Raw genomic sequence first — 27893 nt, forward strand, 5'->3', positions numbered from 1 at the left:
AGTCTATCCCTTCCATCATGTCATTCACATATATCAAAAATAGCACTGGTCCTAGGACTGACCCCTGTGGGACCCCGCTTGTCACAGGCGCCCTCTGTGATACCTCATCACGTACCATGACTCGTTGTTGCCTCCCTGTCAGGTATTCTCTGATCCATTGCAGTGCCCTTCCTGTTATACGCGCCTGATCCTCCAGCTTCTGCACTAATCTCTTGTGGGGAACTGTGTCGAAGGCCTTCCTGCAGTCCAGGAAAATACAATCAACCCACCCCTCTCTCTCGTGTCTTACTTCTGTTACCTTGTCACAAAACTCCAAAAGGTTTATAACACAGGATTTGCCTTCCATGAATCCGTGCTGGTTGTCGTGTATGTGTACTCACCTAATTGTACTCACCTAATTGTGGTTGCAGGGGTCGAGACTCAGCTCCTGGCCCCGCCTCTTCACTGATCGCTACTAGGTCCTCTCCCTCTCTGCTTCCTGAGCTTTGTCATACCTCTTCTTAAAACTATGTATGGTTCCTGCCTCCACTACTTCACTTGCTAGGCTATTCCACTTCCTGACGACTCTATGACTGAAGAAATACTTCCTAACGTCCCTGTGACTCGTCTGAGTCTTCAGCTTCCAATTGTGACCCCTTGTTTCTGTGTCCCATCTCTGGAACATCCTGTCTCTGTCCACCTTGTCTATTCCCCGAAGTATCTTGTATGTCATTATCATGTCTCCCCTGACCCTTCTGTCCTCCAGTGTTGTCAGTCCGATTTCCTTCAACCTTTCCTCGTACGACATTCCCCTGAGCTCTGGAACTAGCCTTGTTGCAAACCTTTGTACTTTCTCTAACTTCCTGACGTGCTTGACCAGGTGTGGGTTCCAGACTGGTGCTGCATACTCCAGTATGGGCCTAACATACACAGTGTACAGTGTCTTGAACGATGTGTGTATGTGCGTGTGTGTGTGTGTGTGTATGTGTGTATGTGTGTGTGTGTGTACACTTACCTATTTGTACTCACCAATTAGTGGTTGCAGGGGTCGAATTTCAGCTCCTGGCTCTCTTCTCTTAACTTGCCACTCTCCAGGTTTAACCCCTCATAGCCTCGTGGGCCTAGTGTACCTCCTCTTAGAACTATGTCTGTTTCCACCACTTCCTCACCATGATCATTCCACTTTCCTACCACTCTGACATTGAAGAAATACATCCTAACATCCCTGTGGCTCGTTTGTGTCTTGAACTTCCAGGCGTGTCCCTCGGATTTCCGTTTCTCGCTTCTCAAACAGTCTAAGTGTACCCTATCAATTTCCCTGAGTACTTTGCATGCTGTTATCATGTCTCCCCTGGTTCTGTCCTCCAATGTCGTTAGAATATTTTCCGTTACTCTCTCCACGTGGTTCTTGCCTCTTAGCTCTGGAAAGCCTTGTTGCATACTGCTACATTTTTTTTTTAGTTTCTTAACATGCATTTTCATACTGGTGCTGCGTAATCCAAGACGGACCTGACCAGTGTTGTATGAAGGACCTGGAAAGACTGTAGAGATTCCTGAAGGCTTCTCTTCGATTTCCAGATGAGCAGTTTGTCCCTGTCTACCCTATCAATTGGTCTCAGTATTTTGAACGTCATTATCCTGTCACCCTGGTTCTTCTGTCCTCCAATGTCGTGAGGTTTAGCTTCTTTGGTCTCCTCATAGTTCATACCCATTAACCCTGTGACTGGTCTTGTTGTTAACTTCGGCACTGTTTCCCCTACTTCTTGCCATGCTTTATCTAGTGTGGGTTCCATTCTGGTTCTGCATACTCCATGTTAGTTTTAGCATATGCCGTGTTGTGAATGACTCCTTGTTAAGATTCCTGAAAGTTGATCTTGGATTTGCCAGATGCGTGTTTGCTGGGGAGGCAATCTGGTTGATGTATACACTTGTCACACTTGCCCATTTCGACACCTCTTCCTGGAAAATAACTAGTTGTTTAATTCCTGTTAAGCATTGCTTGATCTACTGTACTGTCTTCCCTGTTATTCCTGCTTGCTCCTCTAATTTTTATCCCACTCTTTTGTATGGTACTGTATCGAACGCCTCATACTGTCCAAAAATATGCACGCCATCCATTCCGCTCTCTCATGTCTCACGTCCACTTAATTAAGAACATAAGAAAGAAGGAACACTGCAACAGGCCTACTGGCCCATGCGAGGCAGGTCCAAGTCTCCTACAGGCTTAAGCCAATGCCCCAACCTAGTCAGGTCAGGTCACATTCACCAAAGGAACACGGGAACTGATCTAGTAGTACAAGCTAATTAGGTCCAACTCACACCCACCCACACCCACTCATGTATTTATCTAACCTACCTTTAAAACTACACAACGTTTTAGCCTCTATAACTGTACTTGGGAGTTTGTTCCACTCATCCACAACTCTATTACCAAACCAGTACTTTCCTATATCCTTCCTGAATCTGAATTTTTCCAACTTAAAACCATTGCTACGAGTCCTGTCTAGGTTAGATATTTTCAGCACGTTATTTACATCCCCTTTATTTATTCCTGTCTTCCATTTATACACCTCAATCATATCCCCCCTGGTTCTACGCCTTTCTAGAGAGTGCAGATTCAGAGCCCTCAGTCTATCCTCACAGGGAAGATTTCTGATATATGGGATCAACTTTGTCATCCTCCTATGTATGTTTTCCAGAGCATTTATATCCATTCTGTAATACGGTGACCAAAACTGTGCAACATAATCTAAATGAGGCCTAACCAAGGATATATAGAGTTGAAGAACAACCTGAGGACTCCTATTATTTATACCTCTTGATATGAAGCCAAGGATTCTGTTAGCTTTATTGCGAACACTTATGCACTGTTGTCCTGGTTTCAGATTACTGCTAACCAGAACTCCTAAATCTTTTTTGCAATCCGTAATATTAAGATCTACATTATTTAGTTTATATGTGGCATGATTATTTTCCTGTCCAACATTTAGAACTTTGCATTTGTCTATATTAAACTGCATCTGCCACTTCTCCGACCACTGCATCAGTCTATTCAAATCATCCTGGAGTGCTCTAATGTCCTCGTCAGAATGAATTCGACGGCCTATTTTGGTGTCATCGGCAAACTTGCTTATGACGTTCTTTATGCCCTCATCAATGTCGTTTATGTAGATTGTGAACAACAGGGGGCCCAACACTGACCCCTGTGGAACACCGCTCGTGACGCTTCCCCACTCTGATTTCTCCCCATTTATGCAAACTCTCTGCTGCCTATTTGTCAACCATGCCTCTATCCAGGAAAAAATTTCTTCTCCTAGTCCATGTGCCTTAATTTTCCTCAATAGTCTCTGATGTGGGACCCTGTCAAAAGCCTTACTGAAGTCCATATACACAATATCATATTCATTACCATGATCTACCTCCTCAAACACCTTAGTGAAAAAAGTTAATAAATTCGTAAGGCAGGAACGCCCCTTTGTAAAGCCATGCTGAGATTCGTTGATTAATTTATGCTTTTCAAGGTGGCTATGAACTGCCTCGGCAATTATTGATTCCATAAATTTTCCCACTATAGAGGTTAGGCTTATTGGTCTATAGTTCGAAGCTAAGGACCTGTCACCTGCTTTGAAAATAGGTATCACATTTGCCATTTTCCACTTATCTGGCACCATGCCAGTCTGTAGTGATATGTTGAAAAGATTACCCAGAGGTTTGCTAAGCTCCTCTTTACATTCCTTTAGAACCCTTGCATACAGTTCATCAGGGCCTGGGGATTTGTTAGGTTTTAATTTATCTATTTGCCTAAGGACCATGTCACTTGTGCCCCTAATCGTGCATAGTTTATCATCATCCTGTTCTACATAATTTATTATTTCTGGAATATCGCTAGTATCTTCCTGTGTAAAAACTGAGAGGAAGTATATGTTAAAAATTCTACACATTTACTTATCACTGTCCATGAGCTGACCCAAGTAACTTTTGAGTGGGCCTATCTTGTCCCTGATCTTACTTCTGTATACCTGAAAGAATCCTTTTGTGTTAGTCTTCGATTCTCTTGCAACTTTAACCTCATAATCTCTTTTTGCTTTTCTTATTCCCTTTTTTATTTTTATCTTTAACTGAATATATTTTCTTAATTGCACCTCTCCTCTTTTGATTTGCCTATATATGCCTCTCTTTTGACCACTGAGATATTTTAATCTATTGTTCATCCATTTAGGATCATTTTTGCTTGATCTGATTTCCCTATTTGGAACATAAGTTGTCTGAGCAGCTAGAACTATGCCCTGGAAAACGTCATATCGGCAATCATCACCACCTACCTGACGCATAGTCAGGTCATTCCAGTTCAGCCTACCCAAGTAATTTTTCAGTCCTATGAAATCAGCCAAGTGGAAGTCAGGGACAGAGACTTGATTGCCATTATTAGAGGAATTCCATGTTATATTAAAACTGAGTGATTTGTGATCACTTTCCCGAAGCTTATCATTAACCTCAAGATTATTAATTAGCGTTTCCCTGCTGGCAAGAACCAAGTCAAGCAGGTTATTTCCTCTAGTTGGCTCTGTCACAAACTGTTTTAAAAAACATTCCTGAATCGTATCAAGAAAGTCACTTGACTCTAAATTTCCTGTCAGATTGCTCCAGTCATAAATTGATTAATGAATCTCAGCACGGTTTTACCAAGGGGCGTTCCTGTCTTACGAATTTACTTTCTTCACTAAGGTGTTTGAGGAGGTAGATCATGGTAATGAATATGATATCGTGTATATGGACTTCAGTAAGGCTTTCGATAGAGTTCCACATCAGAGGCTATTGAGGAAACTTAAGGCACACGGAATAGGAGAGATTTTTTCCTGGGTAGAGGGATGGTTGACAAATAGGCAGCAGAGAGTTTGCATCAATGGGGAGAAATCAGAATGGGGGCACGTCACAAGCGGTGTTCCACAGGGGTCAGTGTTGGGTCCCTTGTTGTTCACAATCTACATAAACGACATAGATGAGGGAATAAATAGCGACATGAGCAAATTTGCTGATGACACCAAAACAGGCCGTCCAATTCATTCTAATGAGGACATTAGTGCACTCCAGGATGATTTGAATAGAGTGATGCAGTAGTTGGAGAAGTAGCAGATGCAGTTTAATATAGACAAATGCAAAATTCTAAATGTTGGCAGGAAAATAACCATGCCACATATAAAATAAATAATGTAGATCTTAATTTTATGGATTGTGAAAAGTATTTAGGAGTTCTGGTTAGCAGTAATCTGAAACCAAGACGACAGTGCATAAGTGTTCGCAATAAAGCTAACAGAATCCTTGGCTTCATATCAAGAAGTATAAATAATAGAAGTCTTCAGGTTGTTCTTCAACTCTATATATCTTTGGTTAGGCCTCATTTAGATTATGCCTCACAGGTCTGGTCACCGTATTACAGAATGGATATAAATGCACTGGAAAACGTACAAAGGAGGGTGACAAAGTTGATCCCATGTATCAGAAATCTTCCCTATGAGGATAGACTGAGGTCCCTGAATCTGCACTCTCTAGAAAGGCGTAGAATTAGGGGGGGGGATATGATTGATGTGTATAAATGGAAAACAGGAATTAATAAAGGGGATGTAAATAGCGTGATAAAAATATCTAGCCTAGACAGGACTCGCAGCAATGGTTTTAAATTGGAAAAATTCAGATTCAGGAAGGATATAGGAAAGCACTGGTTTGGTAATAGAGTTGTGGATGAGTGGAACAAACTCCCGAGTACCGTCATAGAAGCTAAGACCTTGTGTAGTTTTAAAAACAAGTTGGATAAATACATGAGTGGGTGTGGGTGGGTGTGAGTTGGACCTAAGTGACGTGTCTGACCTCACAAGGTCAGTGAGGTCAGACGGTCAGTGAGCTTAAGGTCACTAGGTCAGTGAGCCTAAGCCTGTAGGGGAATTGGACCTGCCCCGCATAGGCCAGTAGGCCTGTTGCAATGTTCCTTCTTTCTTGTGTTCTTATGTGTGTGTGTATATATATATATATATATATATATATATATATATATATATATATATATATATATTTTATTTTTTAACACACCAGCCGTATCCCACCGAGGCGGGGTGGCCCAAAAGGAAAAACAAAAGTTTCTCCTTTCACATTTAGTAATATATACAGGAGAAGGGGTTACTAGCCCCTTGCTCCTGGCATTTTAGTCGCCTCTTACAACACGCATAGCTTACGGAGGAAGAATTCTGTTCCACTTCCCCATGGAGATAAGAGGAAATAAACAAGAACAAGAGCTAGTAAGAAAATAGAAGAAAACCCAGAGGGGTGTGTATACATATGCTTGTACATGTATGTGTAGTGTGACCTAAGTGTAAGCAGAAGTAGCAAGACGTACCTGAAACCTTGCATGTTTATGAGACAGAAAAAACACCAGCAATCCTACCATCGTGTAAAACAATTACAGGCTTACGTTTTACACTCACTTGGCAGGACGGTAGTACCTCCCTGGGCGGTTGCTGTCTACCAACCTACTACCTACATATATATATATATATATATATATATATATATATATATATATATATATATATATATATATATATATATATATATATATAGTTTTGTGTCATTCCAATACACGTGTGCTAGATGTGTTAAGTGCTGCGGGTTTGGAGTTAACAAGTAGTACAGGGTTGGTAACTCTCGAGACGACTGTGGGCCCAGTGAATGACCTTGAAAATTGCACTGCGACCTGCAGGCCACTACACCCATATTGCCTGTGTCTAGCGAGGTGAATATCCCTTCCTTGTCCCTTCTCCTTCCTCGATTTGGAACTCAGCCGTTCGCCTCTATTTGCTTGTGGTCTAGAGGCGTTTTTTTTTTTTTTTTTTTTTTTTTTTTTTTTTTTTCCTTTTTTTTTTTTTTGCCAGACCACATGGGTGCTTGAGTGCCCGTGTCCTCTGTGCCGCACTCCGCTCATCTTGCGAGTGTCTCCTGTGTGCCTGCCTGCCTGCTGCAAGCAGGTGTCCGGGTGGTTGGCGCGGGCTTGGCGAGCACAGTCAAGCAAGCTTGAGGGCAGCACTAAAAGCTAGCCAGAACAAGCTAAGGCAGCCTGCAGTTATAGCTGTCCTAGGGCCCAGCATGTTTGTGTATACGTTCTGCAGTGCTGCTGGCATACCAGTTTTTCCTGTAGTGGCTTGAGAACAATTTGACGAGCATTGCAGTACTGACATTTTAAGTGGGACATGCCAGAGGTTCACTTATAAACATAGTAAGCTTGTGGTGATTGGCTTGTACACAGTGAACATTCATCTGTCATACGTGTGCTAGAAGTGTTAAGTGCTGCTTTCCCCAACAGTTAATTGTAATTTGTAAGCCTGTATTAAGACTTTAAAAGGCTCAGAGTGTACTTCAGTGTAGTGACTCCTTACATTTGATAAATCAGTGTAATACATGCTCTGCTCAGTGTAACTGAACTATTAAATACGGTTACATAATTAAGTTGCTTGTCCTAGTGTCATTGCTGTGTTTTCTAATACATTTTCTCGTTCAGACTGAAACTTTACTGCTAAATTCCCAGTAATATTTCAAATTGCAGTGTTCATCTGTGGTGTGAGTGTGTAACTTATGCTTTGTATTTTTACTGTGAACAAGCTTACTGCTGCATAATGTTCAGTTTCATGAATACTTTCTCTCTTGAGTAATTCGGTTACCTTTCAACTGTGTTAAGCAAGAGTCAGCCTGTTAACATCTATGTTCCTTGCCATCTCATCTAGTGGGTCTAGCGCCTAGTTAAAATTGTAATAGTAACAATTTGCAATCATTATACTTCTAGTTATACATTGTGTAAATTGTTTTAGACTATTTGATCAACTGGATTGTAGTGTTTAACTTTTGATACACCAATTTAATGACTGCAGACACGCACTGACACATAATAAACACATTAAAACGCTGGTAACTCCAGAAGCTGGGCCTAGTGTGTGACCTTGAGAAGTTGAGTGTGTTTATTACGACCAGCGGTGTACCACTCTCACCTATATTCACATCAACAAAAGTGTATTCTAAGTGATAAAGTGTACACTTGGTGTACTTGGTAACACTTGTCATACATAGTAACGCGTGTGTAAGTGAGATTGTTTAGGTACTGGTTCATCTATCTACAGCTGCACACTTATGCTTGCATACATGTATAACATAGTAACGTGTGAGTTACCCAGGATGGACCAAGGAAGTCAACCAGAGTGATTTATCTCATTGTCATTGTAACATTACCTAGTTTTTTTTTTTTTTTTTTTTTTTTTAGTAATTCTGTTTACAATCTATGGTTGGGGTAAGAGGTTGTCTTCAGCGTTCATTGTGATGTCTGCTATATTATTATTTCAGTGAGGTACATTAGGTGGCAGTAGCCTGAACTATCTCAAGTGGAAGTTATCATTTGAACCTCATGTTTAATGTGATGTATGTCAGAATTCTAATTTTATGCTCAATATTACCTACTTTCTCTCTCTCTCTCTCTCTCTCTCTCTCTCTCTCTCTCTCTCTCTCTCTCTCTCTCTCTCTCTCTCTCTCTCTCTCTCTCTCTCTCTCTCTCTCTCTCTCTCTGTTCATCTTTGTAATTTGTGATATGGTGTAAGACCTCGCCTGTACCATCCATTATATCATTATATGTACCATATTATTAACACACATACAAGAGGTCTCTGAGTGTGTTTTTGGTGGGGTGTGTGTCGTATTGAGTGGTGGTGGTCTGGGTTGAGTATGGTTGGAGGTGTTCATTGAACTTGAGCACTTGTGTCTTGTGATCTATTTTGGACTTCTGACTTTGTAGTGAATATTTGCTCTTGCATAAGCTATAAGGGAAAGATAAGCGAGGAATTCTTGTGTTGTGAGTCTTACACCAGATATCATCACTGGCAAACATGGCAACTGTCATAGAGGAACCTATTTCTGCAGGTGATGGAAATGATGATAGCTTCCAGACCTTTAAAAGTAAACAAAAGAGAAAAAGTGAGAAAGGGCTAGAGCGTCGACGTAGTCAGACTCACTTGACTCGTACACAATGTGATACTAAACGTCCTTGGTGCACAGAGGCTGCAAGAAGTCTTTCTTCAAAGGAAGAATGTGTTAAGCTGAACTTCCCTGACAACACCCCGCTGCCTGCTAAGTGTGCATGGCTAATGGAAGCTGTAAACAAGCATCCTAACTCAAGGATCCAATTTAGGAAAAACACACACAACTTTGTGTTTGTGGAACAGAATAAAGAGCTGATCAATGATCTACTTAGTACACCTTATGGGGATATTAAGCTGCTCCGACCTCAATCAGACACTCACCACTTTAAAAAATGGGTCAGTATCATAATCTTTGGATACCCTCTCTGCATGGACCCATCCCATCTGACTCTCAGTGAGCATATCATCAAGCCTAAAAGACTTAAAGGAAAATCCCAAATTATTGCCAGTTGGGTGGGTCCTGTGCCCCTCCCCCGGAATATCTGGGTGCATGGTTTACGTTTCCTAAACATCGAAGTGTACCTACCCCCTAAACGTAGGTGTTACAAATGCCAGCACTATGGCCATGTTGCAGTAGACTGTGGAATACTACATTCTTGGTGTGGTAAGTGTGCTGGGAAACATTCCACTAGAGAATGCACAGTAGGCCCTGACAGCCAAAAATTTAAGTGTATTAACTGTAAAGAAGTTGGGGTTACAGTTTCCCACAAGGACTGCAGTCAGAACCCAAACAACCTTCGAGGTAAACCTGATAACAGTCCTTTAATGGTAACTGAGGATGGGGCCATCCAGTCTACCACAGCCAGATCTGAGACTGAACCTCTGCAAAGTGTGCAAGAACCCCACCTCACTGCAAACAATTCTGGTGATACCAGAATGCCATCACACACACCAGCTGTGGAGGAGCTAGCCATCCCTGCTAGCACATATGGAACTACTGGTCTGCCACTACAGATACCTATGGCTACACCTGAATATGGGGATGAGTTTGTCATTTCTCCCAATACACACAACTACAACAGTCAGACGGACACCACACAGGTAACCTCCCTGGAAATTGGAGATGAGTCAGATGCACAGGACCTACCTGCAATGAATGATGAAACAGAGAACACTAATGTAACCATGGTACCTGTTAAGGTGATAGGTGTTAAAGGAAGCACTAACCCAGAAGTGCCATCCTCCGGAGAGGCATTGGATCCGCCTGACCTTCCTCATATTATAACAAATTTCCAGAAAAAAATTGAGCATCTTGAACAGATCCTGACAAGTTTAATAAATATATGTAATCAGGATGATGCTCTTGAGCATGGTGATGATGTCAAAAGTGCAGCAATCTCCGTTCAGCTTCCAGCAATTTGTGAGAAAGAAGCCCATAACTCTTGCCTTCAAAACTTGCCTCATAACTGGCTGCCAAAATGCCGAAAAATGCTTAAAAATAAAGGTTCTGAAGATAAAGACGTACAAACTATGCTATTTGCTCTTAAGTGTCTGCACACTGCAGTCAAAGCATAATAGTTTTACCATCTTATGAGCAAGAGATTGTAATAACTCACTACAATGGATACATTACAAATCTTTTCATGGAACATTGCTTCCATCAGGAAGCGGTTGCCTGACTTACATCATATTAGTGCAACCAAGAATATTGATGTCATCTGTTTGCAGGAATGTAGATTGAAAGATGGAGCACCTCCACCAAACTTGCCTGGATATGCAGCTTATAACCTAAGGTCAACCAACTGTTGTGTGATGTATGTCAGAAAGAACTTGCCACATTCACTCCTTTCCTTGCAGAGTCGAGTTAACATGCAGTATCATGGTGTCAAAGTATATGCAGGCGATTTTTCCATAAACATTTTTAATCTCTATGCCCCAGCGAACCAGCTTCGACCTGATGCTTTACCAGATCGCATCAATAGTGAACCTACCATCATTCTTGGAGATTTTAATGCCAGACATAAGAATATTGGTGGGTCTATTACAAACACCAATGGAACTAAACTAGTGAGATTGCTGAATGAGCATGATAATGTTCGAATTGTGGGCACTACTGAGCCTACTCACATATATGGTGGCATACTAGATCTGTGTCTTGGATTTAATACATCATATACGATGCATGACTCTGTCATAGTTGATGATCTTCTATCTGATCACTTCCCAAGACTAACAACTGTCAATCTTGATCACATCTCCAGCAATCAAGGAGCTAAATACAGAAGGAGGAAACTTATTCTCAAACCAGAACACAGAGACAACTTTATTAACCACTTGGATCAATGGTATAAGAATTACGAGCCCACTGGCACACAAAAATTTAATGATGATTTAATTACCACTATTGAGAGTGTTCTCACAGATCAAGTGGGCAGGAATAGGAAACAAAGACCCTCCACTATAAATAACAATAAAAACCAATGTAAATACTATAATGATCCACAGCTGCGCAATCTAACACATGCAGCTAGGAGGATTGGTAAAGCATACCGTGAATGTAGAACCCCAGACCTGCTCAGAACGTTCCAAGCTGCACTAACAAATGCAAGGAATAGAAAGGAAGAACTTAGGCAACAGGAATGGGAACAGTTTGTTAGTGGATTAAATAGGTCCACCCCTTTGAGTTTGGCTTGGAAAGGTATAAATAAAATAACCAGGAAAAAGACTGGCAATGTTGCTCATCCCTTTCCTCTTGAAAAAGCAAATGACCTCATAAATGACTGGTCCAAAACATCCAGGCATGAAAGCCTTCCATCTCATATTAGAAAAAATTTAGAGAGTACTTCTGAAGAAATGTTGAAACTGATTAATTTTATGAGCCAAAATATTGATGAGAGTGATTGCCTCTTTACCGAGTATGAATTAGATAATGCATTAACCAAAGGTCGATCAACTGCTCCTGGAGAGGATGGTATAACCTATGATATTCTCAGAACTCTAAGGCACGTGCCTGATAACCCTTTGTTGGCACTGTATAATCTCAGTTACATTGAGGGCGTTCTTCCTACTTCCTGGACCAATAGTCTCATTGTGCCTATCCCTAAGCCCCAACAGCCTGATACATTTAGGCCGATCTCCTTAACTAGTTGTCTTTGCAAAACTTTTGAAAGAATGATGCTTAACAGATTGTACTACAGAATCAGACATCAACTTTCCCCCTACCTCTATGGGTTCATGAAAGGTAAAAGTGTGCAGAACTGTATTTCCACCTTTCTCACTGCACACACCTCTACTAGTTTTACCACTTTTCTTGATCTAAAATCTGCATTTGATATTGCAAACAGAACCGTTATACTACATGAACTAGCCAAAATGAATATTGGTGGTAGCTTACTCTGCTGGATAATAGGATACCTGTCAAATAGAGTATCCTCTGTCCTTTACCAAGGCTTCAGAAGTGATTCTAAAGAAATGTCTTTAGGTACACCGCAGGGAGGAGTTCTTAGTCCCATGCTATTTAATATTCTGATTAATGCTCTCCTAAATGCTCTACCTGCCTCACCTAAACATATAGCTATAAGCTATGCTGATGATATCATGATCCATACAACAGGGCATAAGAAGATGAATACCATTCTTAATGAAGTTCAAGCAATTTGTAATCGACTAGGCCTCATAATATCTTCCTCTAAAACAAAGATATTAACAAGCAAACGACATCCCCCACCCATCTATTTGCAGGGTGAAATCATTAGCTACGTTAAAACTTACAGATATCTTGGTGTAGATGTACCCTTTAACAAATCCACTATACCACAACTAAACAAGAAATGTAAAGCTAGGCTAAATGCTCTCAAAGCTGTTGCTGGCTACAATCCCAACTATGGTGCTAATGTGAGAATCGTGAGAATGATGTACATAGCCTATGTTAGGTCCTTAATTGATTATGCTGCTCCCATGTTGATATTAGCTAGAGAAAGTTCCCTCCGACCCTTGGAGTTAATGCAAAATGAAGCTCTCAGGACTATTCTTGGCTGTCCCAGATCTACAAAAGTTCTTAACATGAGGAAGGAGCTTGGTATTTCTAGTATCAGTGATAGGATTGTTGAAATTAACACTGTACTCGGTATTAGAATGTTGAGAAACGAACCAGACACTGTCACAGTGAATCTTACCAAGTGTCTAGAGGTAAATACACACAGATCTAAATGGATTGTGAAAACGTGCAATTGCATTAAGTTTTATAACCTGCATGAACTGTATCACTGTAGGCAACAAGAGCATTTCACCCCTCCATGGAAGATGTGTTCATTTAATATCACATACCTACAAGTCCCTCCCAAGAAGCTCATTGCTAGTAATCCCTTCCTTAAATCTCTTGTTAGAGCAACTGCTCAAGAAGAAATTTTTCGCCTAGCTGGTAGTAATAAGTTATCACAAGTTATATACACTGATGGATCTAAACAGGAGTCTTCTGGCAGGGCTGCATCTGCTCTTGTTGCCACCTCCCTAGTTAAGAACGATAATAAATTTGTTGAGTTAGGCATAAGAATTAACAACTGGGCGTCTACACTGCAAACTGAATTGTTTGCAATCCTAATGGCGCTAAAGCTAACCTATGACACTGAGCTTGACTCTATCATCATTACTGATTCTATGTCATCATTGAAGGCTCTTGGCTCATATAATGACTCCAACAACATGCTCATTGGGGAAGCCAGGTATAGATACTCAAAAATTAGGGACAAAGGAATTAATGTACAATTGCTATGGATCCCATCACACATTGGATTACTTCTTCATGATAAAGTTGATATGTTAGCCAAGAAGAGTATCCAGAAGGAGAACGTAGAATATAACTTTGGTATAACTGTGTCTAGCATTAGGAATAATATTAGGAGAGAAGTAAATAATGAAGATGATTGTTATAGGAATGCAGTTAGAAGCCTGAGTAGATCTATAACCCACTATGATAACATGAACGTAGATAAGTATATTTATGGAGCAACTTGCAATGTGAACAGACTGACTGATGTTGTAGTGGCCAGGCTTAGGCTTGGCTACAAGTACTTCTGGCAGTTTGGGAGACACACAGATGATGATCAAACTAAATGTAAATTATGTGATCAGGCATATGGTCACTCTCTTGAACACTATGTGCTTAATTGTTCACTTATTGAGGAATACAGAGACAGACAGTATAATAACCTATGTGACATGTCAAGATATCTTATTAATGAAAATAAGATACCAGATATACTAAGCAAATTTCCTAAATTTGCTTGTAACAGATAAGTGAACTATAGATATGTAGATATAAATCCATATGTATTCCTGTTAACCCTTTGGGGCCTAGTTCCTAGGCCTTTTGTATATCCACATGCTCTCGCGCTACCGTCCACAGGATGGATATGGGGTGCACAATAAACTAGCCACTTCGGTGGCAAAATCTAAATATATATATATATATATATATATATATATATATATATATATATATATATATATATATATATATATATATATATATATATGTCGTGCCGAATAGTAAGAACTTGCGATCTTGGCTTAAACAGCAACGTTCATCTTGCCATATAGGACAAGTGAAAATTTGTGTATGCAATACTTTCGCCAAAGTCCTTCTGAACCTAACGAAAAAAAAATATTTCACTGTGTTTGTTTAGTATTAAATTATTGTAAACAAATCTAAAATATATTTAGTTGGGTTAGGCTAAAATAAATTGTTCTTGTTATAATAAGGTTAGGTAAGTTTTCTAAGATTCTTTTGGAGCAAAATTAAAATTTTTTACATTAACATTAATGAAAAATTTATATCTTTAAACATATAAGAGAAAATTTAGGAAGGACTTAATTTTAAATGAGTTCTTGCTAATTGACCAGTTTTACATATTCGGCACGACATATATATATATATATATATATATATATATATATATATATATATATATATATATATATATATATATATATATATATATATATACAAAACAACCACTGTGAAAGAATAGAGAATTCCAAGTGCTTTCGTGACAATAAAAGTAATGCATCAAAGGAAGACATATAAAGGGTCTAGACCACACCTCACTATCACTTCCCACAACAAAGCAACACTTGACGTGCGACTCATAAGAAAGGGAACACTGCAGCAGGCTCACTGGCCCAACTAGACAGGTCCTTCACACAACCCACGAACTATTCTACCCAAGAATTAAGAATTTTAAAATTTATTATTTGTCCAATGTATTATTAAATTCTTCCCAAATTCTATTAATTATAAATGGACCTAATTTATATAAACCAAAGGAAATATTCATATTATTGTCAAAACTGCTTTTTATGAAACAAGATTCAATTATATTTCTGTCATCCATGGACTTGCTTGATACAACTTTCTCAACTTTTTGAAAATCAATTGAATGGTTAAAATCTCTCACATGAATAAATAGAGCATTGGAATCTTGTCCAGTTCTAATGCTATATTTATGTTGTTTTAATCTTAGTTGGAGACTTTTACCAGTTTGACCGTAATAAACTTTATCGCAAATTTTACAAGGAATCTTATAGACACATCCGTCAGCATTTTAGGGGGAATTCTTTATCAAAAGTTTTTTTTTACTGTATCAAGATTTTTAAATACATACACCGTCAAGGAAGACGGTGTAACTCATCCTTTCTCTACTGCTTTATTTCTGTCCATGTTACGAAACTCTGGGGAATATCAGATACAATATTTGCCATCTCCGAACCTCTGCTAATTGTCTTTAATACATGCATTACTTTCTAGGTGTTCTCTTTCTTATATGTTTCTCTTTATTATATTTTCTAGTACTTAAGCCAGCCTTTGTCGCAGTTGCCTTATCTGGTCTCTTACTATCAACTTCCATCAGATGTGGCTGCATATCAGCTTAGGCTCAGTTTTATCCATTGCTGCTATGTCAATTTTTAACTGCCATTCCGCTTACCGTCTTATCCTTGCATAGTCATTCCTAGCTCTTCGCCACACATCTTTGTTTTCTACCATCCTCCCTTTTCCTTGTATATATTTTCCATTCCCATTTATTGTTAGTCTTGCTAGATCATCTTATCCACGTGAACTTTCTCATCATTGTTTCAATCAATTTACATCTAAACGTTCATAATCATTTGTGTGATTCCCAGTTCCCCCAAGCAATTTCATGATTAAATATTTTCATAATCAACAGTTTTTGCCTTCATTCATTTTGAGCTGCTTTCTTCAGGATCTATAGCATTGCAGTGTTTTTCTCTTCATACTTCTCTCTTGGTTCTCTTGCATTCTATATAGGATTGTAAGCTACTGCTTTTATTGCCTTACTTTCTCCTGTTTCCATTGTCCCTGTTATGGTCTGTTAAATCTTCTCGTTAAAAATTCATATCTCTAAATCGTAGCTCAACACTTACCTTCTGTTTCTTCAGGAAATATTGCATTTATTTTCATTAGCTTCATCTCATCTATGGCTATTATATCTAGTCTTGTTATTCCCATCGTCATGTCACGGTTCTTGTTTGCAATGCGGACTGTATGTATACCAGACCATTGGTATTTCATTTATCACTTCTTAATGCATCTGATATCTACTTGATGTCTCTGCGGATGGGAAGTCTGTCCAGGTTTGGGGAGGTCTGGAAGCATTCCGGGGAAATGTTCTTAAATGACTTGATGTGGTGGGTTCTCTCATCTCATATTTGGTCTAGTAGATGGTGTTGGAGGATGTGAGCAATGGAGGTAAGTTGGTGGGGAGTGAAGGAAAAGGGATATCTTAGATGTGTTTCGGGATGTTTTAGACAGCAGGGAGGGGAGTGATTTTTGGGAGTTTGTGTTTAGCGCTTGTTTATGAAAAACAAATTATTTGGAAACGTGGTTACATAAACAGGAACATCTGAATGGATTAGGTTAACCTTAAATTTATAAGAAGATAGTGAATTAGTGTCATCGTGCTATCGCCATAACCTGGTGAAGGAGTGAATGGCTTGTGGCCAGCTTGTACACGAATGTAAATTGAAATGCTATAAATATATGTACTGTACTAACTGGATGTGGGGGGCTGTTTACATACTATACTAGTCAACTTTTTTTTATATTTGATGAGCACATCTGTTGCCTATTGAAGTGCTATTTTATATTTTTACTAATATAAGAACATAAGAACATAAGAAAGGAGGAACACTGCAGGAGGCCTGTTGGCCCATACTAGGCAGGTCCTTTACAATTCATCCCACTAACAAAACATTTGCCCAACCCAATTTTCAATGCCACCCAAGAAATAAGCTCTGATGTGAAAGTCCCACTCAAATCCAACCCGTCCCACTCATGTACTTATCCAACCTAAATTTGAAACTACCCAAAGTCCCAGCCTCAATAACCCAACTAGGTAGACTGTTCCATTCATCAACTACCCTATTTCCAAACCAATTAAGATTTGGCAACCCTCTTCTCTTTTTACAGAAAGGTATGGCAGATTACAGTAATATACATGACTCCTGCGATTTGGAGATCTCTGAATGTCCAGAGGCGCACCTTGAGACCACACAGGACTTAGAGCTGCTAGCTCAGGAGATAGCAGAAGCTGCCGTAGAGGAGAGAAGATCCTCCAACACTCCCTCTCCAACCCCAACACAACTGTCGCCAACACAGCCAGAATGTGAAGAAGTAGAAGACAAGATCAAGGACGAAGAGGACCAAAGACTACAAGGTGGTGCCAGGGACAAGTCTGATTTGGATGAAGAGAAAGGCGAGAGATCCAGATCAGAGAGTCCGGTCGATGAGGCATCTTGGGTACTTGTAAGCGGCGAGGTTGAAATTGATAACGGCAGACTAAACGAAGAAGCCCGTCAAAGAAAACCCCCAGAATGTAAATGTAGCATTTTTAGGAAGTTCTTGGCTCGAGGAGACTTGCGCCAGAAGCTTGCAGACATCGGCCTGACGTGCGACACTCAAAGTGAGCATGATGTAGACAGCCTTCATCACCAAGATGTGTTCAGTGTGCAAGATATAGTTGTGTCGTGCTCTGAGTCTATGGTCATCTGCAACATGCCTCAGCCCCAGGTGTGTGCCCAAGTATAACCTGTTCCCGCTGATTACTTTTAACACACAAATTGTATACTTGTTTTACCTGTTTCACATTATCATAAACAGTCAAAGCGCTAAAGCCGAAAAGGTCTACAGTGGTGCAGGGAGGGATGTGTGAAAGGAATATGCCAAAGTTAGGCGTGCGTGAGGGATGTGGATGTGCGAGGGTAGGGATTAGTGGATTTAGGGGAGAGTACAAGACTAAATTTAAATCAAAGTTGGCGCAATAGGTTAGTGTCTGTTAAAATGTGGGAGAGAGAGAGAGAGAGAGAGAGAGAATGTGCGTCAAGGGTGGGACTTAGAGTGAGGTCAGCTTTTTCACTGTATTTGAGATTGTCTCATATATCGCGTAAATGTATAAAATCAAGCCTATGGATCTTAACGTGATAGTGATTTAGAAGCAGAAAATAACAGTATCAGAAATATTTTGTAAAATAAATATACTCACAATTTTTGTGCATAAATTTATTTTTTTGTATGACTTTGTGACAAAGAATGAAGTAAAGAACGTAATATGATATATATATATATATATATATATATATATATATATATATATATATATATATATATATATATATATATAAAAATATAAAAATAATATATATATATACATATATATATATATATATATATATATATATATATATACATATATATATATATATATATATATATATATATATATATATATATAATATATATATATATATAAATATATATATATATATATAATATATATATATATATAAATATATATAATATATATATATATATATATATATATATATATATATATATATATATAATATATATATATATATATATATATATATATATATATATATATATATATATATATATATATATATACAATTTGAAAAAAATGTTGCATAAAAGGCAAGCATACTTTTTCGAAATGTATGCAATCTGAGAAAAAAATATTCACTCGAATGCTGCAATTTTGAATTATGTCGTGTCATTATTTATTGTTGCAGGTTGTTGAGGAAGACGAGGAGGAGGAGGAGGAACATAAGCCCCAGGTGTTCCTTAAGGACCTGCCAGACTGTCCCAAGCTGGGGGGCTGGAGCGGCACTTTCTCCGGCGCTCAGGTGAGTACCACGCACTCTGTAGGTGAAGTAGCTGCAGGGAGGCCTTTACTCTAGCAACTAGGACGGATTGAGAGAGAGAGAGAGAGAGAGAGAGAGAGAGAGAGATGAGGTTTAAGCTAGATGAAGAGTAAGAGCTGATGGTTAGGAACTAGTATGTTCCTGGCAAATTTATAAATTTATATTTGTACAACGAGGCTAGGGTAACTGGAAAGTTGCTTTCCTGTACTTCCTTGTACACAGCTTGATTTTTGTATTTTCTTTTTTTTTTAGAAAAATGGTTATAACTATAACCATAATTTTTAAAGGGGTGGACCGGTAAGCCAGCGGAAGGCCTCGGTCAGATGACCTAAAGCTCCAACGGCGGGTCATCTAAGACCCGCGTCAGGAAACACTTGTCCTGTTTCCTGACGGATCTTACTTACGTAACCTGGTATTTTTTCTTTTAATAAGAACACCATGATAGAGTACTGCGTACTTTGTTCCAAAGCTCGTAGCTTCGAGTCTCCTCTGGCCTAAGATAAGATGTCTGTAAATATTTAGCTTGTTCTGCGAAGTCTAAGTGTGTGTACTCACCTAGTTGTATTCGCGTAGTTTTGGTTGCAGGGATCGATTCACAGCTCCTGGCCCCTCCTTTTCACTGGCCGCTACTAGGTACTCTTCCTGCTCCATGAGCTGTATCATACCTCTCTTAAAGCTATATATGGATCCTGCCTCCACTACATCACTTCCCAGAATATTCCACTTCCTACAACTCTGTGACTGAAGAAATACTTCCTAACATCTCTGTGATTCATCTGAATCTTCAGCTTCCAACTGTAACCCCTTGTTGCTGTGTCCCATCTCTTGAACAATCTATCTCTGCCCACCTTGTAGATTTCTCAGTATTTTAATGTCATTATCCTATCCTCTCTATCTCTCCTGTCCTGCAGTGTCGTCAGGTCGATTATCCTTAACCTCTCCTCATAGGACATTTCTCTTAGCTCCGGGACTAGTCTTCTTGCAAACCTTTACACTTTCTCTAATTTCCTGACGTGCTTGGCTAGGTGTGGGTTGAAAACTGGTGCTGCATACTCCAATATAGGCCTAACGTACACTGTGCACAGGATCATGAACGATTCCTTATTGAGATGTCGGAATGCTATTCTTAGGTTTGCTAAGCGCCCATATGCTGCAGCAGCTATTTGGTTGATGTGTGCCTCAGGAGATGTGCCTGGTGTTATACTCACCCCAAGATCCTTTTCCTTGAGTGAGGTTTGTAGTCTCTGGTCCCCTAGACTGTACTCCGTCTGTGGTCTTTTTTGCCATTCCCCAATCTTCATGACTTTGCACTTGGTGGGGTTGAACTCCAGTATCCAGTTTCTGGACTAGGCCTGCAGCCTGTCCAGATCCCATTGTAATTCTTCCAGGTCCTCGTCCGATTGAATTCTTGTGTGTGTGTGTGTGTGTGTGTGTGTGTGTGTGTGTGTGTGTGTGTACTCACCTAATTGTGGTTGCAGGGATCGAGACTCGGCTCCTGGCCCCGCCTCTTCACTGATCGCTACTAGGTCCTCTCTCTCTCTGCTTCCTGAGCTTTGTCATACCTCGTCTTAAAGCTATGTATAATTCCTGCCTCCACTACATCACTTGCTAGGCTATTTCACTTCCTGACGACTCTATGACTGAAGAAATACTTCCTAACATCCCTCTGACTCGTCTGATTCTTCAGCTTCCAATTGTGACCCCTTGTTTCTGTGTCCCATCTCTGGAACAACCTGTCTCTGTCCAGCTTATCTATTCCACGCAGTATTTTATATGTCGTTATCATGTCTCCCCTGACCCTCCTGTCCTCCAATGTCGTCAGTCCGAGTTCTCTCAACCTTTCTTCGTAGGACATTCCCCTGAGCTCCGGAACTAGCCTTGTTGCAAACCTGTGTGTGTGTGTGTGTGTGTGTGTGTGTGTGTGTGTGTGTGTGTGTGTGTGTGTGTGTGTGTGTGTGTGTGTGTGTGTGTGTGTGTGTCGTGCCGAATAGGTCAAACTTGCTAATTTGGCTTAAATAGCAACGCTCTTCTTGCCGAATAAGGCGAGTGAATATTTGTGTATGCAATAATTTCGCAAAAATCATTCTGAATCTAACGAAAAATATTTATTTAATTGTGTTTGTTTATTATTAAATTATTGTAAAGTTATCTAAAATATATTTAGTTGGATTAAGCTAAATTAAATTGCGCTTGTTATAATAAGGTTAGGTAAGTTGTCTGGGGTTCTTTTGGTACAAAATTATTATTTTTTTACACTAACATAAATGAAAAAAAATATATCTTTAAACGTATAAGAGAAAATTATAGAAACGACTTTAAATGAATTATTGCTGATTGATCAATTTTACCTATTCGGCACCACATTTATCTTTTCCATCATTCTTCCTCTCCTTTACCATGGCTCTGGTCATATTTCTCTTCGGATTATTAATTAACTCTACGACGTTAACAGTCCGATGAAAGTATTCTTTCATCCCTCCACCATCCCCATCCCCACTCCAAGACACTATTATTTTTTTAAAGTATTACATTCATGGGGGAGAGCTAAACCCGTAAGGATCATACAGCGCCTGGAGGGATGGAAGGGAGGGGGAGGAATTTGAAACAGTTAGACTATTCAGAGAACTGAAGCAAAGGTCCACTTCCTTAGATCAAGAACCCTCACCATTCTTATACCGTTATCCACCTCCAGCACCTACTTCCCACCCACATAACTACCTAGCTACACTTCTCCCATATGCCTTACAGCTCTTTAATTCGTCGTATACATGATGTCTGTGCTACTTTACCAGATTTCAAAAGTTAATTATCTCACCATGTACTGTCTTGGATCTCATTACATATAAAATTTAACGCTAGAAGCAAAGACTAAGATTTCAAGTGTTACGAAGAAAAACAGTCCTCTCTCACTCGGTCATGTGCCTAATATCACGACTTGATCGGTATTACTACACTGTGGCTTATTAAAAGCGAGACTGGAAGCACAGCAAGGGGAACTGAGAAAGCTTAAATGACAAATTAACTGGCTAACAGTGTAGCCTTAGGGGATGCTGTGATTTGTTCGAAACCACTGTAAAGAATCGGAAGAAGTCTTTAACGAAAGACTCATGGTGATAAGACTTTATGGGTGCCCCGTAGCTGGATTGCTAGCGCACTAAGCTCACACACTGAAGTCCGGGGTCAATCCCCTATACGGGTGGAAACATTAGGACGTGTTTCCTTAAGACATCTACTGTCCATGTTCACGTATCAATAAAATAGGCACCTGGGTGTTACTCGACTGGTGTGGGTCGCATCTTGGGACAAAGTTGACCTACTTTGCCCGAAATGCTCTGCATAACAAGCGACTTTCTATATAGTAGTATGTCACTGATGTCAAGCTAGGACTGTATCGAGACTCACGAAATCGTAATGACACGATTGCAAATAAACCATACCACGGGCGGGATTTGAACCCGCGGTCAGAGAGTCTCAAAACTCCAGACCGTCGCGTTAGCCACTGGACCAGCTAGCCACAATAAGATTCGTCCAACTAGGTATATTTCTACACCATAGGAAGGTTAGCATAGGCACCACTGTGACCACAAATGCAAGTTTTTACAGACGAATATCCAGCTAGCGTGGCCGTGACGAACTCTGGCTCAAGTCCCCTCAAAGCCGTCATGTTAACGGCTTTGAGGGGACTTGAGCTAGAGTTCGTCACGGCCACGCTAGCTGGAGATTCGTCTGTAAAAACTTGCATTTGTGGTCACAGTGGTGCCTATGCTAACCTTCCTATGGTGTAGAAATATACCTAGTTGGACGAATCTTATTGTGGCTAGCTGGTCCAGTGGCTAACGCGACGGTCTGGAGTTTTGGGACTCTGACCGCGGGTTCAAATCCCGCCCGTGGTATGGTTTTTTTAGGACTGTATCCCTTGCACATGTACTTGTAGAAATAAAGATTATTATTATTACTATTATTATTATTATTATTATTATTAATCTGTCATTACAAACAATTTTTTTTTTTTTTTTTTTTTTTTTTTTTTTTTTTTTTTTTTTTTTTTTTTTTATCACACTGGCCGATTCCCACCAAGGCAGGGTGGCCCGAAAAAGAAAAACTTTCACCATCATTCGCTCCATCACTGTCTTGCCAGAAGGGTGCTTTACACTACAGTTTTTAAACTGCAACATTAACACCCCTCCTTCAGAGTGCAGGCACTGTACTTCCCATCTCCAGGACTCAAGTCCGGCCTGCCGGTTTCCCTGAATCCCTTCATAAATGTTACTTTGCTCACACTCCAACAGCACGTCAAGTATTAAAAACCATTTGTCTCCATTCACTCCTATCAAACACGCTCACGCATGCCTGCTGGAAGTCCAAGCCCCTTGCACACAAAACCTCCTTTACCCCCTCCCTCCCACCCTTCCTAGGCCGACCCCTACCCCGCCTTCCTTCCACTACAGACTGATACACTCTTGAAGTCATTCTGTTTCGCTCCATTCTCTCTACATGTCCGAACCACCTCAACAACCCTTCCTCAGCCCTCTGGACAACAGTTTTGGTAATCCCGCACCTCCTCCTAACTTCCAAACTACGAATTCTCTGCATTATATTCACACCACACATTGCCCTCAGACATGACATCTCCACTGCCTCCAGCCTTCTCCTCGCTGCAACATTCATCACCCACGCTTCACACCCATATAAGAGCGTTGGTAAAACTATACTCTCATACATTCCCCTCTTTGCCTCCAAGGACAAAGTTCTTTGTCTCCACAGACTCCTAAGTGCACCACTCACTCTTTTTCCCTCATCAATTCTATGATTCACCTCATCTTTCATAGACCCATCCGCTGACACGTCCACTCCCAAATATCTGAATACATTCACCTCCTCCATACTCTCTCCCTCCAATCTGATATCCAATCTTTCATCACCTAATCTTTTTGTTATCCTCATAACCTTACTCTTTCCTGTATTCACCTTTAATTTTCTTCTTTTGCACACCCTACCAAATTCATCCACCAATCTCTGCAGCTTCTCTTCAGAATCTCCCAAGAGCACAGTGTCATCAGCAAACAGCAGCTGTGACAACTCCCACTTTGTGTGTGATTCTTTATCTTTTAACTCCACGCCTCTTGCCAAGACCCTCGCATTTACTTCTCTTACAACCCCATCTATAAATATATTAAACAACCACGGTGACATCACACATCCTTGTCTAAGGCCTACTTTTACTGGGAAAAAATTTCCCTCTTTCCTACATACTCTAACTTGAGCCTCACTATCCTCATAAAAACTCTTCACTGCTTTCAGTAACCTACCTCCTACACCATACACTTGCAACATCTGCCACATTGCCCCCCTATCCACCCTGTCATACGCCTTTTCCAAATCCATAAATGCCACAAAGACCTCTTTAGCCTTATCTAAATACTGTTCACTTATATGTTTCACTGTAAACACCTGGTCCACACACCCCCTACCTTTCCTAAAGCCTCCTTGTTCATCTGCTATCCTATTCTCCGTCTTACTCTTAATTCTTTCAATTATAACTCTACCATACACTTTACCAGGTACACTCAACAGACTTATCCCCCTATAATTTTTGCACTCTCTTTTATCCCCTTTGCCTTTATACAAAGGAACTATGCATGCTCTCTGCCAATTCCTAGGTACCTTACCCTCTTCCATACATTTATTAAATAATTGCACCAACCACTCCAAAACTATATCCCCACCTGCTTTTAACATTTCTATCTTTATCCCATCAATCCCGGCTGCCTTACCCCCTTTCATTTTACCTACTGCCTCACGAACTTCCCCCACACTCACAACTGGCTCTTCCTCACTCCTACAAGATGTTATTCCTCCTTGCCCTATACAAACAATATATCAGAATATTCATGGAAGTCTCGATGTTGACGGATCTAGTTCAACATCTGCTAGTCCTAACTCCACTGCTGTTATCAACCTTGAACATTAACATCAACACAACACAGATCCGAACCTTTGCCTGGAAAGAATTAACTCTGTTGCACTTGAGGTATGCTCAAGGTGCATTCCTTTAAGAAAAATGAAGAGAAGATGTAAACTAGAGAGAGACGCTCCCTATACAGGCGAAGGCAAAGAATCACAGAGCTGCTGAAACGGGCCAGCATATCTGAAATGCGAAGGAGGAACTGGTCAGAAAAACCGCAAATATCGAACTTTAGCTTAAGGAATCATACAGGACACAAGGAACTCAGGAAGAGTTAAAGCCATCAATGAAACTAAAAATATGTATGTATTTCTTTTCTTATACCAAATCTAAGGAAAAAGAACATCAAGTATTAGACCCCTGCTTAGACGTGATGGGACTTGCACAGATGACAGAAAAGAAATGAGTGAGATACTGAGGTCCCAATTTGACTCAGTGTTTAGTAAGCCATTAACTGGACTAAGAGTCGAAAATTTGAACGATTTTATGACCAAGACTCAAAATTTGGTCAATCCAAAAATTTCTGATATTATCCTAAAACCACAAGACTTTGAAAAAACAATAGATGACATGCCCACGCCCTTTGCCCCAGGCCCAGACTTATGGAGCTCCGTGTTCATCAAGAACTGCAAGAAGCCCCTGTTACGTGCCTTCAACATTCTATGGAAAGGGAGCATGGACACAGGGGTCATCCCAAAATCACTAACGGCAACAAATATATTCCCCCCTCCACAAAGGTGGCAGTAAAGCAGTTGCAAAGAATTACAGACCGATAGCACTAACATCCCATATCATAAAAATCTTTTAAAGGGTTCTAAGAAACAAAATCGCCAACCACCTAGATACCCATCAGTTACACAACCCAGGGCAACGTGGTTTCAAAGCAGGCCGCTCCTGCCTGTCCCAACTACTGAACCACTATGACAAGGTCTTAGATGCACTGTAGGACAAACAAAATGCAGATGTAGTATACATAGACTTTGCGAAAGCCTTCGACAAGTGCGACCATGGTGTAATAGCGCACAAAATGCGTGATAAAGAAATAACAGGAAAAGTTGGTAGATGGATCTATAACTTCCTAACAAATAGAACACAAAGAGTATTAGTAAACAGGGTAAAGTCTGAGGCGGCTACATTGAAAAGCTCGGTTCCACAAGGTACTGTACGTGCCCCCATCCTGTTCCTTATCCTCATATGTGACATAGAGATGTAAGCCACAGCACCGTGTCTTCCTTTGCGGATGACACCCGACTTTGCATGATGTCATCCATCGAAGACACTGAAAGACACCAAGAGCACATCAATCAAATCTTTAAATGGGCCGCGGAAAACAACATGAAGTTCAATGAAGAGAAATTTCTCTTACTCCGATATGGTAAACTCGAGGAAATTAAAACCGTATAGGAGTATGAAACTAATGTGAAAGACCTGTAAGTGATAATGTCAAAGGATCTCACTTTCAAAGATCACAACAATGTTTCTATCACATCTGCTAAGAAAATGACAGAATGGGTAATAAGAACCTTCAGAACTAGGGATGCCATACCCATAATGGTTCTCTTCAAATCGCTTGTTCTCTCTAGGCTGGGATATTGCTGTACACTAATGGCCCCTTTCAAGGCAGGAGAAATTGCAGACCTGGAGAATGTACAGAGAACTTTCACAGCACGCATAAATATGATAATGCACCTAAACTACTGGGAAAGATACACGATAATATACACTTGGAAAATCCTAGAGGGACTAGTCCCAAATATGCACATGAAAATCACTCCCTACGAAAGCAAAAGACAGGGCAGGAGATGCAACATCCCTCCACTGAAAAGCAGGGGCGCCACGAGTAGGCTAAGAGACAACACAATAAGTTTGAGAGGTCCCAGACTGTTCAACTGCCTCCCAGCATTCATAAGTGGGATTACCAATAGGCCCCTGGCTGTCAAGAATGCACTGGACAGGCACCTAAAGTCAGTACCTGATCAGCCGGGCTGTGGTTAGTACGTCGGTCTGCGTGCGGCTGCCAATAACAGCCTGGTTGATCAGACCCTGATCCACTAGGAGGCCTGATCACAGACCGGGCCGCGGGGGCGTTGATCCCCGAAACCATCTCCAGGTATCTCCTAGTCCGAACATCACTACTGTAATCGACCTTGAGCATCAACATCTACTAGTCCTAACACCACTGTTGTTATCAACCTTGAACATCAACATTTACTAGTCCTGACACCACTGCTGCTATCAACCTTGAATTAAGAACACCTGAAGCGGCTGCAGTTACAAATCTTCTGACAGCCACAGAACCTGTAAAATTGTGAAGCCAAAGGATTTAAAAGTAGGGATCGATCTATGGAAAAGGTGGTGGACGAAAACAGAGTTGTCATCAAACTTCTCTGACATTCTTTAACTTAGGCACGAGCTCAACAGGGGTGAACTCTCCAAGGTTAACAGTGACTATGCTAAAAACACAACTCGACTGCCAAGTCAGAACTATTTTTTTATTTTAATCATGGGGAACGCTAAACCTGTAGGGGCCACGTAACGCCTTTGAAATAGAAGGCACTCAGGTTCGATCCAAGGAAGGGAACGATATATCAAGTTCTTTGGCCAAGGAACCCCTCGTTGGCATCGAGGTACCTCCTTGAGGGATGCCGAGGTACCTCCTTGGGGAAATCCACATCAGAATATAGCTGTTGTTGTGTAATACTGCTGAATCAGAAGCAGTGCTCAGTAGTAGTCATCAGGACATTATCTACCCAGGTACAAAG

The 27893-nt window shown here is 40.4% G+C and overlaps 1 protein-coding gene across 4 annotated transcripts in view; it reads left to right on the forward strand.

Moving 5' to 3' along the window:
• LOC128684583 (uncharacterized) overlaps positions 1 to 27893 on the forward strand; it is a 93663-nt gene that overhangs the window by 47262 nt on the left and 18508 nt on the right. For all 4 annotated transcript variants that reach the window (XM_070095537.1, XM_070095523.1, XM_070095541.1 and 1 more), the window contains exons 2-3: positions 17413 to 18012; positions 19035 to 19148. In XM_070095537.1, coding sequence (XP_069951638.1) covers positions 17419 to 18012; positions 19035 to 19148 — 708 coding nt within the window. In that variant the 5' untranslated portion in view covers positions 17413 to 17418. The remainder of the gene's footprint in view (positions 1 to 17412; positions 18013 to 19034; positions 19149 to 27893) is intronic.

Source organism: Cherax quadricarinatus, chromosome 4 (assembly GCF_038502225.1).
Source record: "Cherax quadricarinatus isolate ZL_2023a chromosome 4, ASM3850222v1, whole genome shotgun sequence".
Classification (NCBI taxonomy): Eukaryota; Metazoa; Arthropoda; class Malacostraca; order Decapoda; family Parastacidae; genus Cherax; species Cherax quadricarinatus.